Source organism: Nesoenas mayeri (assembly GCF_963082525.1).
Source record: "Nesoenas mayeri genome assembly, chromosome: Z".
Taxonomy (NCBI): Eukaryota; Metazoa; Chordata; class Aves; order Columbiformes; family Columbidae; genus Nesoenas; species Nesoenas mayeri.
Genome location: NC_137542.1, coordinates 35,526,603 through 35,546,413, shown reverse-complemented (window position 1 = coordinate 35,546,413; position 19,811 = coordinate 35,526,603). Strand labels below are relative to the sequence as shown.

The window sequence follows — 19,811 nt, the reverse complement described above, 5'->3', positions numbered from 1 at the left end:
ATGATCTATGTACCTTTCTAAATTGCCATTTTCAGCCTGAGTACTTGGGGAAACAAAATGGTGACAGTTTGTCTTGCTAGTTCATGTTTCCTATAAAACTGTTTTGTTCTGGCCACCAAAACCCTTTCTAGCATTTTGGGAAGGGCTGCAACTGTGAAATGCTCTAGTGCAGGGGGAGTCTATGTGTTTAGGCTTGGCCAGTACACCTGTCAGCATGGTCTCTGCTGCCTGGCCAGCTGTGTGCAAGACTGGGCTCCTTTAGAAGGTTTTGTCTACCAGGACTGCGAGCAAAAATGTGGGTACATTGATTAGGATGTATTGACTGGCTGGTAAATAAATTATATGATCGTTAAACAAGCTTTCTTAGTTCTGCTACTTGTAGAACAGTTAATTTAAATGAACTTTTCAAATAAGCATATTGAATTGCAAGGAACAGCTGTATGCAAGGTGTTATTTTTCTTTAAAATATTTCTGTGGCTTTTTTCTAAGGAATGTTAAAGACTGTTAAATTTGGAGAACAACAAATTGAGAACTGTTTGCTATAATAGCATTTTGGTTGATAGAAAGTGCAGTAGCAGCTTCTGTAACTCTCATATGGAGCTTGGGGCAGATCCTGAGGCTTAGCAGGTGTGAATGAAAAAAAAAAAAAAAAAAGGTTGAGCAAACTAGTAACTTCCTTATGTGATTGAGGTTGGAAAAACATAAGCTCAAATTTCAGGTTCTTGCTGATGCCATTCTTTCTTGTTTTTCATAGATCCATGTAAATAAAAGCTAAAGACTGTTTATTTTTTTTTGTAAGAGATGTTTGCTTCAGTTTTTTGTATACATTTTTTTATATACCACTTCCACTTTCATGAAGAATACTAAAAGGCAAAATGTGGTATTTTAATTATTTATTTTGTAACCAGGAAAGTAATCCTATACTATGCCAACTGTTCTTCACATGCAAGTAAACACTATTAGCAATCTAGTTGTTCAACAGTCTTATCAGTCAATCTGTCATTTATAGTCTGGCTTGTAGGAAACCTTCCAATCTGTGCACTTCTATTTATTTCTCTCTAGATTTGAAATGTAGGCAACATACCTCTGCATGTCTCATTAATATAGATTTCCCTTCATATTTTAAAAAGCACTATGAGAAATGGTAATTGGGTTATATCACCATCTTACAACTCATGATAATGAGCTGAATTATATTCTTGTTGCTAAATGTGATTGCTCTTTGTCATATCATATGGGGTAATAGTTGCCACTTCTACAAGCTCTTGGTATTATGAACCACATAAAGGAGTCAGTGTAATAGGGGAAATTATTTAAAACAAACAAACCAAACACACAAGTGTAATGTGCAGGTTGTTCTACTTTGGAACAGTGGTTAGGATAGAGGTTAGTGTAGGCCTGATAGAGCCCTCCTAACCACTGTTCAAAGAGATACTCAGAAAATCATGCAGTTGTTAACTTTGGATTGGATGCTGTCCTGTATGGAAAATAAACAAGAATATATGGCTTATCTTTCTTTTTTTTTTTTTCATTCTGCAATTCACTTTCCGATAACTGCAAGAATGCCTCCTTATTAAAATACTTCTCCTGTTGATGTACCAGTTTAAAACAAATATATAAATTCACAGGATTGTCGTTATATGCCTGATTACAGGGCAAGTTGTCCAACTTGAGAGATGCAGCAATGCACAGGATAGAAAAAGGGAGATGTTAGAACTCAGGCTACTTGCAAAGTGCGAAGCATTCAGCAAGCATTCTGTGTAAATATCTGCTGAGCAGATATTTGTCTACTGTCTTCAGCAGAGAAATGTGTTACTCTTTGGGGTTTAAAATTTCTGGGGCATAGCATACATCAGTGTACATAAAAGTTTATGTGTTCCCTTGGGCAACAAAAAAAGCTGCTTCTTACTGCTGCCTTAGCTGCAATTTTATGTGGTGGTAGAAAAAAAAAAAATGAAGACATTATTTCTTTCCTGATGTACAACTGAACACTTTAATATAGTCAGAGTTGAAACTGTGTGCACACTAGTATTTCATGCTGAAGAAGATGACATTTTGAAGATAAAATGTCCTTTATTGAAAATAGAAAACAGTAGAGAAAATAATTTTGTTGCCAAAATTTTGCAGGAATTATACCCGCTAATCAAGAGACAAAAATAGTTCAATGTCAGTTCATACAGGAATACCAGTAACAGAACAGAAATTTAAAGAGTTAACTATTTGATACACATGTATCAGTTTTGGCAATTACAGAATAAGCTGTTGACTGTCTGAGGGATGGGATAAAACTGACACCCTTTCCCCGCCCCCCACCTTTCATTCAGAGTGGTTATAACTAGCTTGGGAAAGTAAGGAAAGATGTTGTTCAGCTTGATTTCTGACTTTTTCTTCTGGACTTTTTCCTTTGGCATTCAGGCTACAGCGTCAGTTAAAAGTACAATTTTATTGATGTTTTTAGTAGCGAAATAAATAACTCACGCTTTTTCCATGGATAAACAGCGTTTAATCCAATTCCTTAAGTGTATTCTTTAAACACATGTTCATTAAAGCATAAGCAAAACAGCGCTGGCTGCGCGGAGGCTTGGCTCTGCCCAACACACACACCTTCTAACAATAAGAAGTGTGCTTAAAAACAGTAAGGTATTACATATTCATAATAACCTCAGGAACGCCTATACATATTCATAACCTTTCCTCACTTCTTATTAAAATGAGTCTCAGATAATAATTTCCATAGTCTCCTCCTTGACCCTTCCCTGTTGTGCCTGTGCAGTGTCACCTGGTGGTCTTGAGAAGGGGTCTTTGGGGGTGTTTGGATGAAGGCTCCTTCAGCTTTGTCACAGTGAACTTTTTACCTTTTTGGCTCATTATGATGAATTGGCTGGAACCCAAACTGCCAAGTTGACCAAAACCAGACTGGCACCCCCTTTTGCTGTAAATCTTGGTTATCTTGTCTCCTCAAGATTTATAACTGGTGCTGTAAAACTTCTTATCTTGGCATTTGATGAGGTTCTGTTTTTTCTTAACACATTTGGTTACATAGGGCTCTAAACTAGGTGTTCATCATGTGGCTTAAACTGTTAGTTCGTTAGTAGGCACTTATTATGTAGTCGGTTAACCCTTAAAATGTTAGTTCCCTCTATCAATATAACTTCATAAACAAGTTTCACAACTTTTTACATAGAACTTAACCACCTTTTCTTTTTTCAGGTTCAGAGCCTGTGCCTCATTTGGTTATATCTGTAAACCTTAAACATTTTCTCAGCACAAATCACAACTGCGTTTCTCACAGTAGCAAGCTGTGTTTGTTCCATTACTGAATAGCATATTCAAATAATAGGAGCTACTAGCCTTTCTGAAGCTAATACAGTTTCAATGCCTTACGCTTGATACAGTGCTGCAAAATGAAATACTCAGTGAAATTAGAGTACAGACTACTTAGTGTTGTAATCTAAGTAAACTAACCTGATTTTTGAGGTTCAGTTTTTACTCCCTGCGCTAGTACAGTTCTGTCTTCTTGGAATTCCTCTGCAGTACAAGCTGGGTTGGCTGGTGGAGTAATGGAAGCCTGTTTTCAGTGTACAGTGTCACTTTTCTGCTACTTCCTTGTTCTTTGCAAGGGAAGGGACCACTTACTTATGAACAGACATTTAGAGTAGGTTATTTTTTGTTTTTTGGTTTTTTTTTTTCCTGATAAGGATGGAAGCCTGTCATGTGACTGTTTATCTGCAAGCAAGGAGAGATTATAGGTGTACTGTAAGCCAGCATTCATTTCTGTCAAAATGATAATTAGGAACTGATATATTTAATTCTGTTTCATTATACCCTTAATTCCTAAGTCAACAATGTCTCCAAACATAAGTTTAATGTAGGAATGTTCTTTGTATTCAGGGCCACATTTTATTTGTCATTTAACTCAAGGAAGTGTCTATATCTGTTCCTTTTGGGATTTCTTTTTGCAGAAAGCAGATTGGATAAGGGTAGCCTCCTGAGCTAATGGTATAGTCTCTAGGCTCCATTTGTAATCAGTGAAGAGACATGCTCCTGCAAAATGCGGTTTAAAGCAGAAACCTAATGTATGTGGTAGGAGCAATGCATGCACACTCTATGTCCCCTCCTTCCCCCCATCCCTGTGCCTCCCTGCTACTACCCCTCCCTGCCACCACCCCAGTGCCAGTGGCAGTAGAACCATCTAAGTGTATTCACTGCAGACAATTTAAAAAAAATATTGAGAGCCCTTGGAGTAATACTGAAGATAATCGTTAGGTTTAAGCTAGTCTATAAAGAAGCTGCTTTAGCCTTATAATTGTCTGATTATGTGCCATATACAAAGACGATACAGTTAACTCTTTAAAGCAAGTTGTCCTAGTACTACTGATGGGCAGTGGAATAAAATAGGACCACAAGGACAAGTCTGTTTTTTTTCTTTTTAAGTTTGCTGTTTTCTTTTTCTGAGGGTGCTGTTGTGTATGTTAGTTTTGATGACAGATTTCGATGAACATTTATTTTGTTCCGGCATCTCAACTCTAAGCTCTGTGGAAGTTATGTGGAGAAAAATGACTCTTTGTGTTCAAGGGATTTTAATGCAAACAATGCTTACAAGGCAAGGGAAGAAGAAGTATTTTATAGGCAGGTGCTTTCCATTTTGTTTCTCATTTTTTGGGATTGTGTTTAAGTTCAAGGTTCCTCACAATGCTCTCATCAGTAAGCTGGACTTAAATTCTGCAACATGACCTTTATGTTTCTGTGACACTTTCGCAGCAGACTCAGGTAAATTACGAATTACAAGGTTTTAATGAATCAAGTTTTAAAATCATACTTTAATCAGTGCAGTATATTTGTGGTGATTTGGTATAAAAATCAACTTATTTACATTTCTTAAAAATCTTAAATCTGTTGCAGACTTTGGTTGTGATTGTGCATAGCCTTTGAAAGGTGATGGTGATTTCTTTTGGAAAGACATCTAGAAGATAGTTGTAGTTCTTACAGAAACGTGTTATGTCTAATATGACAAAAGTAGTATGTGTTTGGGAATAGAAGGTATAAACCTGAAAGTAAACTAGTTATTATGCTGTAATGGGATGGGCAGTAAATGTTTTATATACTTGCTATCGCATAGCCTCTCCAGTTGTAGGTTGCCAGAATATTTTATGTGTCACTTTTGAAGTGGATTTTTGTTTCTTTTATGACTTGAAGTTCAGTGATTATGAAGACAGAAAGTTCTTATATTTTAGTAAGTGGTCAGCTCTTGCCACTTTTTTCCAAAAGGGACTGGATTAGTAGGAATAAAGTAATCAAGTCATTATCCGTTTGGATTTCATGAGTAGATCTTTTTGTCTGTGTTTAGCCTGTTCCTTTCCTGAATTTCTCTTAAAAAAGAGACTGGATTTTGCTTTCATCGCCTCATTTTGTCTGTTGACTGTGTTGAAGTGTTGAGTTTGTCCCCGGTTTTCTAAGTATTTTCTGTAATGTTTCCTTAGATCTTTTCGAAGATAAGTTACTTCTGTCAATGGATAGAATCTCCTAGCTGGATATTCTTAGAATGTAATCAAGAATAAAGAAGTTATTTTGGGCTTTTTAAAAGACATTTGGGATTTGAGAGTTTTCACTCTCCCTTCATTATAATTCCACAGTTTTCTTGTGTGACTACTGTTGTCAGGAACATTACTTTGTGAATCCTTATTTAGTCAAGTTCAGTCTTTGCAAAACCTGTTTATAGAGTTCATAGAGCCAAAGAATCATTTAGGTTGAAAAAGACCTTTAAGATCATTAGGTCCAACTGTTAACCTGGCGCTGCCAGGTCCGCCGCTAAACCATGTCCCTAAAGGACCCATTCACGTGTCTTTTAAAGACCTCCAGGGTGACGACTCCAACTCGTCCCTGTGCAGCCTGTTCCAGTGCTTGATAACCCTTTCTGTGAAGAAATTTTTCCTAATATCCAACCTAAACCTCCCTTGGAGCAACTTGAGGCTGTTTCCTCTCGTCTTGTAACTTGGGAGAAGAGGCCAACACCCTCCATGCTACAACCTCCTTTCAGGTAGTTGTAGAGAACAAGTTCTCCCTTCAGCCTCCTTTTCTCCAAGCTAAACAGCCACAGTTCTCTCAGCTGCTCCCCTGTCACATGAGATACTGCACTGCTACTGTTATCCAAATTATTTGCTTAAATGCTTAGACATAATTGGTGTGAATCTGTAAGAGTTACTTTCAGCAAAGATTTTTTTTTTTTTCCAAGTTATCACGTATGCAATCCATCGAGTATTTCTATAATTTTTAAATGTGCTCTCTATCTCAGAGACTTGATATAAATGGTTTTGCTGGAATGGGAGCTGAGTAGAAGAGAAATGTGGCATAGATTCTTTACATAAGGAGACACTTAACTTGTGCCATTGTTATGCAAGTGACCAAAAGTTATCATTGTATGGCACTGAAGGCATCACAGAGCAATGTGAATTTTGCAGTTTTGCCTTGATTCTGTAAGACGTTCAGTTGTAAAGAACTGAGGGGGAAGAAGGGGGAGAGAATGAAGAAAAGTTAAATAACTGAGATGAGTAATTAATGAGAAAGTTAATAAATTAAGCTTACATAGGTGGGGAATAAAGGAGGATATTGAGCCAGTAGCTGTATTTGGTTTGAAAGGTTTATCACTGCAGAAAGTAGATCTCCAGGATATTTAAAGAAAAGAAAGGAAAAATGTTTCAGCTTTTGTGTACAAAAGTAATCGTATAATAAACAACTACTCCAAAAAAGATTCATGCTTTGGGATCTGATTTAAGGCCTCTCCAAGACAATGTAATAGTTTTTTGAAATTTGAATGGGTTCTGTCAACTAATAAAGATTTGTTATCAGGTCTAGAACTATATAAAGGACTACTGCATAATTTTTATGATTCTAAATTAAACTGCTCAAACAGAAAATCTGATTGTACAAATAGATGTAATTGGGTGATTTTTGTGGTTTCTGTGATTACCTGCTTTCTGATCATTTATCTGCAATATATTCTCTGCATTTACTCTATTTCCTGCTTGTCAAATAGGTAAGCAACCTGAAGAAAATTTTAAAAGGGATATTGGATTATAACCATGAGGTAAGAACCATTTTAAGTAATCTACATCTACATTATTTTTTTTTGTTATATACTTTAGTTAACCTGCTTAGTGTAAATTATATTCTGCTGATTAAGTTCTGACTTTTTCTTGCTACATGTTTGGCATACAGTGTTTCATGGCCTAGTCTCCAGTGTTAGCCTTCTATAAAACTTCTCATCTGCTTTATTGAATACTCAAGGCTTCCAGAGGAGTCCTATGTGTGTGCAAATTCAGTCATAGAAACAGTAGATGTCTTTGTTGACTGTGTTCTGATGCTGGGCTTTAACAGTACCTGTATTTGATTCCTTATTTTATTTCCTTTGCTCCAGCTAAAGTCTGCCTCTTTCCTTTACCACATTAAAATTTTCAGTGGAACGTTTTAATCCCGGTGTATTGGAGTCTGCCTTTGGCATTCTTTCTTAGGCTATTGAGCAAACTCGGAACTGAAACACTCCAAAGGAGACAGAGTACATTATCTTTTTTTCAGTGGTGAATTCTCAACTAAAATATGCTTTTGGTATCAGTGATGTTTTGAGGCAAACTGATTTGCACAGACTGCAGTACAAAATCCATTATATGTACATTCTGGACATTGCTTGTCTTACAGTATTAGTTTCTCATAAATACTTTAGAGAGGAAGATATTTGTTAATAAACTTAAATCTTTAAAAATCATCAGATTTTACAGAAAGGAAAAGTTAGACTTAAAAGCTTATATTCAGCAAATGGTCAGGTGTCCATGTTGAAATAACTTTTGAAAATTGATGGTTAGGCAAGCTGGTCGTAAGTGGCAATTCTAGAAATGAACAAACAAGTTTTTTATATAGAAAATTAATAGGACTATGACAAAGTGATGCCAGCGTCTTTTTGGCTAGTTGATATGCATGGTAATAAAAATAGTAAATTGAAAACTTTACTATTAAGCAAGTTTTTATCTGTTTCCAGCTCATTAAGTTCTGCAAAAGTAATGCACATTTATACGTTCGACTAGATTCTAGTTTGTCTTTTTTTATGTGCTGAAGCAATGCTTGTGGTGATAATGGAGATGATCTGGATTCCACTATGAATCCTGGTTATGTTTTCCTCAACCTGATTCCCTCTCCTGGCAGTCACCTTCTACAAAAATATAGATGTGAATGTAAATGAATTTTTCCTGATGCAGCTAAAAGCCTTTGAAAAGTGTGTGTGCTAATTTTATTCATCTTCAAAAAATCAAAAATTTATATTGCATTCAGGAGGTTAGTCTTTCAAAAGCTATCCTACATTGCTGTCTTTGCCAATCATAGTATAAAGAACAAGAAGCCAAAGTTACCAGTAATCTTGCTGCAGAACTATGCCACTCTGGAACTGAAACTTTTTTTTTTTTCAGTTTTAGGGTTTTTTTTTAAGGGCTTTTGTATTTATTTTTTAAAAGGAGGGAAATGTCCTTCTTCATCTCAAGATATTTGTTGCAGAGTCTATCCTTCATTTTCATATTTTTTTAAAGTTAAAATTGTCTCTCCTATTTATTTCAAAATCCTCTATTTACTCCTTCTCATCCTTGGCTTCTTTATAGTGCCTGTTGATATGTGTGTTCCCATCAACTTTCTTCAACAGCAATTATATTATCCGTAACTATGAAGCAGTTGTAGTATTATTAACTGAAATCCAGCATTGCATTTGAGAGAAAATCAGGAACTACAGATGAATATATGAATACGTCAGATTTGCATAATTAAAATTATATTGTGTTTTACTCTGTTATTACCATCTATATACAATGGTAATATTTCTGATTTGCTTGATGCATTCACAGATTTCTTATTTTCTCACTAGAATGACCTAAAGGAAGTCTCTGCCAACAAGAGTGAATCTGAGTCCTTTAGAATATACAGAGACTTTCAGTAGTGTTGGTGCTTGTTCCTTGAGAAAGCTGTTTTTAAAAATAATGCCACAATACAAAAACCACCACTCCAAACAAGAACAAACTCAACCACAGCAACTCCACAAAGCCCAACCCTGGAAAACTTTTAAATGACTTGATTTCCATGTATTCTTTGTATATACCTGATAAATGTTTTGGGTTTTTTTTAATAAATACCTTTACCTCATTTTCTGTTTTTCTTGAGTATTAACAGGAAAAAGGGCATCCAGGAAACAAATGACTGATTCTCTCCGTAGTCCTCATTTCTTTATTGCACACTGCATAAGAAGTGACAGTTTCTTTTTATCTGCAATTACTGTGTCAGAGATGTGTTTGATTCTGCATTTCATATTCATATTTTCAGTCCCTTGAAAGCTTTTTATGAACAATTTAGCAGAATTGTTTAATTCTTTCTACTGACAATCATTAATGTAAATCCTTCGTAATTATAAATCAGATTACATTAATTGTAAGTCATATGGTAGTGGGTTTTTTTTTAAATTTCTGCATGTGGGATGTTTAATTATATATTGTACTACTACCTCAAATTCTTTTCCATGGAACTAGCTTTCTTAGCTGTGAGACTTGCTGAATATCCTTACATTTTCTGAAATTATGAGACCAAGTGATTGAGTTTTTTCACTTTCTTATATTTGTCATATGTCAGTGCTAGACACATACATTGTATATGTGAAATATTTCAATTTCTGCCTTTCTAGTGGTAAGAAATGTGAGACTTATGGGCAATAATTATGTCATATGAGGTGGTTTTAGGCATTACTTTTTTTAATGAAATGCTTAAAAAAATCTGTGTGCTGCTGATCACTGTGGAAGCTTGCCTTTGTTGCCTTTCTTATCTGGAGAAAAGAAGTCTTACTAACTTTGGAACTAATAGTTTCTGTTAGTTGAGACAATCGGGTTTGTCTTCTCCCAAATATTAGTTGTGTCAAGCAGTATGGTTTATTATTTGGATGTTAGGCAATTTACTTCGTTTTAAAGGTGAACTGAAAACTTTGTGAAAGTAGGAGTGAATTGCTCTTGTTGATTCTGAATCGTCTTTGTGTTTTGAAATATGTGTGTATGTATATATGTAGTAATACAGACATATATATACTGGGTCTTTATGCAGATTCTAGGGCAGCAGATTAATGACTTCACCCTTCCGGATGTTAACCTGATTGGAGAGCATGCTGATGCTGCAGAGCTTGGGAGAATGCTTCAGCTTATTTTGGGATGCGCTGTGAACTGTGAACAGAAGCAAGGTATTAAATTTTTAAAGCATGTTTTTTCCCAGGCAGTGAATGAAAATCCAGCATGTTGTGCAATTTCTTAGGGGAAAAGTTTTATTTCTCAGGTTGCTATCAGAGACAAATATATATTTTTTCAGTGATGACATTATTTTGTCCTGCAGATATTAACTGTACTTTTTTTATAAGCTTCACTAGTTTTGGAGTCTCAGACTGTGGAACTGATTTTGCCTCCAACATACATATTTTCAGGTTTTGTTTGCTGAGCTGAGAAGGTACTCTCCTCTGGCAAAATCTTGGGCCTACCCTGTAGCCATTTATGAGGGACATTGAGATAGTTATGAATTAAAAAAAAAAAAAAAAAGTGATTATTTCACTACTGTGTATGAATCTTGGTTTTAGAAATGCATTCCAGTCAGCATCTTGCTACATGGCAGAGAGCCATCAGTATGACTGGAGGTTGCTCGGAAGATGTGTTGTGGTGTGATTTGGGTACTGTAGTTTCTGATACTTTTTTATAAGGTTTGAAATAGGAAAAAGCAATGTTGGCAATCATGCCTTTCTGGGCAGCAGCTGAAGACTGAGCACGATACCTTAAGGGCATCCAGAATGTCACTTGGGGCATGTTAGGCAGTTGAATCTCACTTCAAGGCACTGAAAGAGACTTCGGCCTCTCTTGACTCCCATGGCAACAACTGTCTATCTGACCTGCACAGGTAAAATAGGCACCCATTCGTTTCTCCTGCAGATGCCATAGAGGATGTGATGAACAATGGAAATGCTTGTTGAAGTATCCCAGATTTCTTGCTCTAAACTTGCCTTGGGTGCAAGGTGTTTTATTGCTACCAATTACCTTTAAATTACACTTAATTCAAGCCAGGTTAAGGAAACAAAGCAACTACAAACATTTATTCTTAACACTTAAAACAGGAAACGTAGGAACATATTTGTAAAATACACATGTGGATAAATAAAACTGTTTACTACATTCACGTTAAAGTTGCATCAAATATCTGTTTCCTCCTGATTTAACTCATTTTGGTTTTATTTCTGACAAAATGGCAGCCAGGGTTTCAGATCTTTTGCCTTCTGCTTGCATGGTGCATCTTAGCTTTTATAGCTAGATTCCCCTTTCCAGTTTTCTCAGGTGTCTAAATCACTTAAATTTCTTCTTCTGACATTACTTTTCTTCTTCCCTGAATCAGGAGACAGTCTGACTATCCTATTAATTAAAATAGAAGTAATTTTCTTCCATGGCTATATAAGTAACTGTGGTTTATTACACCTCCTGTCTTCACTGTTTTATGTAAAATTATCTTCCTTTATTTGGTGACTATTTGGCATCCTCAAGTGGGAAGTATATCTTATTCCTATACATCTCTTACTCTTTCAGTCTGAACATTACAAATGTACATGTTTGAAATATTAGAACAGTCTAGTCTTATGTACTTTGAGTGAGACTCAGCATGACATAATTAGTGACGTTGAGGTGACCAATGCCCAACATCTTCCTCTCGGGCAGATCATTACAAGAATACAGGTCACGTGTAAAGGTGATCATACATGATTGGAAATGGTATGATACTGAGCAAGTCATAACTCCTTGACTTAGTTAAGGAGTTGCTCACATCTACACATAGGTGAGGAATGAAAAAGTGGAGGACACTTATTTTTGATATAGCATAGGAATAAGAACAGGGACCAAGAACAGATATGAAATTGCCTTAAAGTGAGGGTGTTGTAGGAAGGCAGGAAACATGTGGAGAACAAGCTATGCATGAACCACGTACTTATATAGCCAGAATAATTTGGGAACAAAGTGAGAAAAGGAGTACAAGTAGTTATTTCAAAAGTGTGAGATGCAAGAAGGAAAAAAATTGATGACAATGAGCCTTGATTCATGTCTGAACAGACTTCTGATAAAGTCTTTTTGAGTTTGTCGGGGTGGGACTTGACTGGTCATTATACATTTGATTGTCATCTGTGACACCTAGTCATTTGCAGGAAAGATGCAGCTTCAGACCTCATGTTCTACATGACTTGAGTTTCAACAGTAACATTTCAGAATGCTCTTATTTTCAGAATACATCCAGACCATAATGATGATGGAAGAGTCGGTTCAACATGTTGTCATGACAGCCATTCAGGAGGTATGCTGGGATGCCCACAGTGTGTATAAGTTCAGCCTTTAAGTATTTTACAAAAGTGTGCTTTTTCTCACTTTGAAACTTACCTGGAAGTAAATAAAGGACATAGATTTTTTTTCATTTTACATTGAAAAATATATTATTTTTCCTTAGAAAAATGAATCAGTAAGGCTTGCTTTATGTCAGGAACTCTAATTGAATGTCCCACTTTTCTTTAAATCTAGAAGGTTGAAACTTCTGGATATTTTAGATACTGGGTTCGTTTTCCTTTACCTTTCCCACCCTGTGGCTCCCAAAGTGCAGTAGATTACTTTGATATGAGTAACCAAATACTATAGAATTTCTGCAAAATTTGTGCCTTGAAATTGCAGAATTCCATGAACTGTGTTGTTTTTTATTTTGTTTGTTTGTTTGTTTTTTGTTGTTGTTTTGTTTTGTTTTTTTACTGAACAAGTGAACACGAGAAATTAAGAGCAGAGTACTCTTTTGTCAGCTGTAGGGTTATGAATAGGCTAATGAATAGGCTAATTAGTGTTTATGCTAGTGTGTTTTTACAAGTTAGCAAGTATAGCGCACTGTATTTTGTAAAAGTGCTGTTCAGTAGTAAATTAAAGCCACAGTGAAAATTGTAAAACCACAGTGTTAGTGACTGCTATAGCCATGAAGCCCCCATGTGACTTCTTAGGAGCCCAAAGTGCCCATAGGTGAAGTCCATATCCATCTTTGTAGGTGGAGGTTTACTGCATGGCAGGCCACAAAGGAAAGCAGGAAATCAGTGATAATCCTGTTTCTCTGAACCTGAACAAGAGAAACTAAATACCAGTTTAAGCTGTAGAGCAATTTTACTTTTTTGTAATGTTTGAATAGAGGAAGAGATGTTCGTGAGTCTACAGGGACCCTGTCCCCTGTTATCACTTAGGCCGATGCTGTACCCATGCAGACGGACATCCTGTTGTCTGTGTGTGGACTACCATTTATAACACTGCAGAGAGGACTTTGAAACAAGCATTGAAAGAATTCTTACGATAAGTCATTTTCCAGTCAGTGCTGCTACGCACTAGTTTTGGGATATTTTACTGTAGCAGTCTTTTTTAACTGTAATACAATGTTTTGATGTTTTTTGCTAATAACCTCTTTTATTAAACCCAACTTTCAGCATCACTTTATTCTGCAATATCTTATAATAGAAAACCTTCTCTTATCCTTCTTCTTTCTGTTGAAAATCTCCTGCTTGATTTTTTTTTTTAATTTCCTTCATTTGATAAAATTGCCAGATCTGAAGCAGCCCAAAATTTTTCACATTTTTTGAGTAGGCATTGAACTTGTTTAGTGTTTGTGCCCTCTTTCAGAGATGAGGAGTAAAAGTGGGGAGAAATCACAGGATGAGGATCTGTTGTTCTGGAACAGATTTTTGAAACTCAATGAATCAAAGAACTTACAATTCCAGGTACTGGTACAGTTCTGAGTGATTATAGTGCTACCTTCCAAGCTGCCTAGAAGTCCAAGGCTTTCAGAACCAATTGAGGAGGATCTCAGCTGCTTAAAAAACCGTCAGAAAGTTTCTCAAAAACTTTCCAATTACCTTGGGAGAGGAGAGGTCCCAGTGCACTCAAAGCTGGAAAAGGTTGTCCCAATTTTCTAGAAGGGAAGGAAGACCCTGGTACTTACAGGCCTGTCAGTCTTAATTCAGTGCCTGGCAAACTTATGGAGAAGGTTAAAGACAACACAGTCTTTGGTCATAGCCAGCACGGGTTCATTAGGTGAAAGTCCTGCTTAACTAACTTAATTTCCTTTGATGATGAAGTCACCCATCCGGTTGACCAAGGGAAGCCAGTAGATGTGTTTTTAGGGGTGAACTTTAGCAAAGCTTTTGATACTGTCTCTCACAGTATCCTTCTGGACAAAATGTCCAGTATACAGCTAGACAAGTCAAGAATATATTGGCAGGTGTGGCTTAAAGAGTAACAGTAAAAGGCATTACATCAGGCTGGTGGCCAGTCACCAGAGGGGTTCCCCAGGGCTCAGTTTTATGGCCAGTGCTCTTTAATGTTTTTATAAATGATCTAGACACAGGAATCAAGCGTACATTAAGGAAGTCTGCTGATGATACTAGACCAGGAGGACCTGTGAACTCCCTTGAGGGTAGAGTGGCCTTACAGGGAGATCTGGATGGAATAAAGACCTGGGCAGTCAGCAACTGTGTGAATTTTAACAATGCACGAGCTGGATGCTCTACCAGGGATGGGGTAATCCTGGTTGTATGTACAAATTGGGAGATGAGAGACTAGAGAGCAGCCTTGCAGAAAGAAATTTATGGTTTTAGGTTGATGTCAATATGAGTCATCAGTGTGCCCTAGCAGCCAAAAGGGCTGGAGTGCATGAAGCACAGCATAACTGGCTGGTTGATGGAGGTGATTGTTCCACTCTACTCTGCAGTGGTATGACCCCATCTCAAGTACTGTGTGCAGTTCTAGGTGCCTCAATGTAAGAAGGACATTGAACTATTAGAGTGTGTCCAGAGAAGAACAACCAACATGGTGAATGGTCTTGATGGCAAGACTTAAGAGGACCAGCTGAGGTCACTTGGTTTATTCAGCTTGGAGAAAAGAAGGCTCAGGGGTGACCTCATTGCAGTCTATAACTTCCTTAAGGGGTCCAGCGGAGTAGGAGGTGCTGTTCTTCTCTTTCTGGTGGTAGGACATGAGGAAATGGAATGAAGCTCACTCAGAGGGAAATTCAGATTGGACATTAGGAAAAGGTTCTTAACTAGGAGGGTAGTTGGTCACTGGAACAGGCTCCACAGGGACATGGTCACAGCACCAAGCCTGTCAGAGTTCAAGGAGCATCTCGATGATCTTGGTCATACCTGCTTGGTGTACCTGCTTTAGCAGGTGGGTTGGACTAGATGATCTCCAGAGGTCCCTTCCAACCCCAGCCATTCTGTGAATCTGTGACATGGTTTAGTTTTAGGTAGTCCTGTGAGGAGCAGGGAGTTGGACACAATGATCCTTATGGGTCCCTTCCAACTTGAAATATTCTGTGATTCTAATGAGAATTTAGGTCCAGAAGGTCTTTTCAGAGCTGTACCTGCACTCTGTGTCTTTACAGGGTGAAATTTCAGTGGATATAAAGTTTTTCTATTTCTTGGACTCTAAGCAGGTCTTGGAATCCAAGTGACTTGGACTAAACAATACATAGGAAACACCAAAATAAAGTGCCTAGAAAAGTATGTGTGTGTGCGTATTTGAAAAGTTGGTATGTCACCTGATCCAAACATTTCAAAGCATTTGACTTGCAGGCACTCTTTCTCCTAGGTATGTAAAAAGGCCACTCTGGGCTTTACTGATGTATTATGTAATCCATCTTTCAGCAAAATACATATAAATAGTTTTGATACTTTGGTTTTCGTTAATCATCTCATTCATTAGAATATTTCACAAAACACCATAGAACAAACCTCTGCCCTGTTTTCTCTGTTTTTTTCTTTTTGCATGAAACAACTGACTTTTAAATGAAAGCAGGAGCATTTAGTGGTTTACTTCTATTTTTTCAGTTCACTCAAATTGGTCTGGTGTGTTACCACCACCTAGATTCTTAATTTCTGATCTGCAAATGTGCATTTCTAAATGCAACCTGTGCAGAAGATAGAGGAAGAGCGAGAATGATATAGTGATCAAAAATATTGCAAAAATATTATATATAATTATAAATGATGTATTTTCTGTATTATACACTCCTATTTCTCATTATGTTATTATAATTCATTATTACTTGCAATTAATACATTGCTATGTATAATATAACATGTTTTAAATTTAATAATTTGCGGATTTTTTTTTTAAAGACCAAATGTCTTTCCTTGTAGTTTAATTGAAATGTTTATAAACATCATTTATCAGAGAGGAATTGGAAATTCTTGGTTTGGATAGCAAAACAATAATCAGAATGCATGGACCTAAATTAAATACAAGTTTGTAATGCCAGTGTATATATGGTAATGAAAAATTGTGACTTCATTTTTCAGAGGACAGCTCTGAGGATAGGCTCTTTCTGATTATTGTTACAGAGAATCTGGGCTTTGTAGAATGCTTCATTTTCTCGTAGTTTGTCATTGTAAAGATGTAGACAAAATGGAAGGTATTCAGCAGTTAGCAACCGACATCATCAGTCTGAGAAGGACTGCTGAGGACAGATAGATGAAATTAAGCGTGTAGTACATGGCTAGATCCCAATTAAGGAGAACCGGAGAAATATGTATATGTATAAATACTTGAATGATGCAAATGTCAAACAGAGATTTTCTCTTGTACACATTGGTATAAACAGAAAGGATGGAGAAGAAATGAAAGCTCTGTGCTGTGTGTCAGAGGAACTTTGTCAATGAAAAGTGATGCAAAAGCACTGGTTTCTGGAAGGAATACAGGAAACCCTGTCTCTAGAGGAAGTAACTAGGCCAGACAGGAGGCCTTAGGAAAGAAATTTTGTCCAGATTTTGGTAGGATTGGGCCTTTTTGATTGTAACTTCTATGAATCATGTTATTGGAGAACTCATAAAATATTTTGTTTGGACAGGATGACAGAAAAGATCAGTGTGGTGCTGTAATGCTGCTCTTTGAGTACTTACAACGTATTTGTTATGTGGAAGACTGTTTCATTTTGTGTTTTGTATTTTGTGTAACTTTCAGTTACATTTTATTTAACTTTTAACTACTTGTGTAGCTGATCAGTAGACTGCTGAAAGAAAACTTAGTTTACATCACTCAGTTTGGAGGGTTTGGTTTGGGATGTGTTTTTTGGTTTTGTTTTCGTGGTTTTGTGTGTGTATATGTTCTTGTTCGTTTGTTTTAAAAGTTATGGTTAAAAGTGATGTTTTCTAGACTAAAACCACTACCAGCCATTCGTGCAATAAAATAGGTTAGTATACAAGGAATTCTAATACGAATTTCAAGACTTTATTTTTAAATTTGCAAACTACAAACAACTCCAGAGCAGGAATTTTTATCACCTTTTTTTTTGCAAAGTTAGCTGAGATAGATATGTCCTCAACTTTAGCTAAATAAATAAGTAAATTTCTGTGAACTTCCCGGTCATCAAAAAATGAAAACCACTGTCAGAGAAGAGTTAAGTGTTGCATGGTATGTTGACAGTGGCGTAATTCCAATGGCACTTCAGTAGAATGCTTAGCAGAATATACTGTATGTTTCATCCTAGATACAGAATGTGTGTTTTCAGGAAAAAAAGAAATTATCTAAGATTTCTTTTATAGTGCTTTAAATATAATAAATTCTGAATAAATCTTTCTGTAATTGTTTCTGGATATGTCTTATATAAAAATGAAGTAAAAAATGTCGAAATGAAGTCAGATTAAGCTCCCAGAAGTTGAAATCAGCTTGTTATTTCATTGAACCTTAGCTTGTAATATAAAAGTAAATCCTTGCATTTTCTAATCCAGTGTAATCTAATTCCAGTTGATGAGTAAAGAGTCTCCAGTCTCTGTTGGAAATGATGCGTACGTTGACCTTGATCGACAGGTATCTAAGACTAGATGTTTCTTTTCCTTTGATCGTAGCACTTCAATGGCTAGTCATTTTGCTTTATTAAAAGTCTGTCTTTTTTTGTTTGGTCATGAAAGGGTTTTGAAAGGGGAAATTCAAATAAGGAGTGGAAAAATATATTTCAGTATTTCAAGCCCTTTGGCTTTATAAATTGCGTTACCATTTTCTGTGGTGAGGGAGAAAAACTCAGTTTGGAAAACAACTTCAGCTAGATGACATGGTTTAGCAAAACTTCAGACTGGTGTAAATCTTTGAGAAAAAGGATTTCTTTGTTGAGAGAAAGGATTGAAAATGTGTAGTATTTTAATAAAATGTTTTCTTGCCATTTACTACTTCCAAAGTCAGTTTAAAAAAAACCCCATAGGTGAAGCTCAAAAATCCTTAAAGAAGTTCTGGCAACTGTTGAAAGCTTTCAAAGTGAATCCTTCCTTGTCTGATATATTTAAAGAATACACAAAACCATTTGTATTTTACTAGCTTGACCTCAGGCTAATGCTGTCTAACTTCCTCTATTTTTTTCTAATTGAGAAGTGAAGTACAGGGTTGTTCCTTGTGTTCCTCCAGCATGCTTTCTCTGTAGAAGTGTGTAAATTCTGGCAGATGGAATTAATTTTGGTATGTCAACAGACACTTGAGAAGTAAACTTGAAAGAATAATATATGATAATGTCATTTGACAAAGCCCATCATATTCATTATATATAGTAATACATATCTACATCTCTATGTACATAATATGCATGCATCTGCCTTATCAGGCCAATTATTTTTAGCTGTGTTTTTTACATTCTCTTAACCGCATTCATATACAAAATTAAAGGTACATATCTTTGAACATAAAGCATTTGAAGGGAAGTGTCTGAATATTGCTCATGGCTTACAAGGTTCAGTGCCCTTTTTCAGAAGGGTAGTCTTCTCCCTTACCATGTTAGTTGTATTCCTGTTATGCAGTAAGAGTGACTTCTGGTGACTAGGCAAATTTTACCCTAATTGTCCATCCCCTCTTTTCCACCTTCCAGTCCTTCCTATATTTAGAAAGTAGATTGAAGACTGAAATTATGCACTCTTTGCATCTCTAAAGAAAAGTGGTATTGACAATTTTTTCAGTGTACAGAGTTGATGAGTTCTTCAGATCCAAGATCTTCAGGATTTTGTGACTCGTTTCATAGAACAGATGTGGTAATTCTAAAACATTTTTGTAAGACCAAATATTACTTTTAGGTATGTTTTCTTTTTACTGTCACACAAAATAAATAGTAATCATATCTGCTTCTTCATTTCTTTATAAGAGCAGAATTTCCTCTATTTTCTGAAAAAGGAATTTATTTCCTAAATATAAAAGTAATTTTACAGTCAGGTAGTTCAGAATATTTTTAGACACTTCACAGAGTGTGATGAAACTATAAATGTTTGTTTTTCATGGTAGCTGAAGAAAACTACAGAAGAATTGAACGAAGCACTAGCAACAAAAGAAGAAATTGCCCAGAGGTGTCATGAGTTAGATATGCAGGTAGGTTTGCTGTATTGTACATATTCATTTTGAAGTGGGCAAGAGATGTGTTAATTTTTAGGCAGCTTAAAACAAGAAGTATACTGTGGAAACATAATTTTTAAAAGGGAGATGGAAAATTGCACAGTAATCATTTTACTTGTGTAGCAGAGAGAATTTCATTGTTTTCTTATATTGATGCGATGTTGCCAGTATTAAAATGGTTTACACTAACAAACGTTTTTTTATTTGGGTAAGAAGTGGTTGAGCTGTGTGATTCAACTCTTGCATTAGAGAACTAATAGAATTTATGCTGCTGCAACAGTTTCACTTAAATCCCAAATAGAAGTTACTGTACTGTGTCACCTGTATGGATTTAGACTAACC

The 19,811-nt window shown here is 36.2% G+C and overlaps 1 protein-coding gene across 3 annotated transcripts in view; it reads left to right on the top strand.

The window, feature by feature from the left end:
* The window catches only part of HOOK3 (hook microtubule tethering protein 3), an 84,195-nt gene that overhangs the window by 17,484 nt on the left and 46,900 nt on the right, over positions 1 to 19,811 (top strand). For all 3 annotated transcript variants that reach the window (XM_080362720.1, XM_080362718.1, XM_080362719.1), the window contains 5 exons: positions 7,034 to 7,084; positions 10,117 to 10,249; positions 12,317 to 12,384; positions 17,850 to 17,912; positions 19,362 to 19,445. In XM_080362720.1, the coding sequence (XP_080218846.1) occupies positions 7,034 to 7,084; positions 10,117 to 10,249; positions 12,317 to 12,384; positions 17,850 to 17,912; positions 19,362 to 19,445 (399 nt within the window). The remainder of the gene's footprint in view (positions 1 to 7,033; positions 7,085 to 10,116; positions 10,250 to 12,316; positions 12,385 to 17,849; positions 17,913 to 19,361; positions 19,446 to 19,811) is intronic.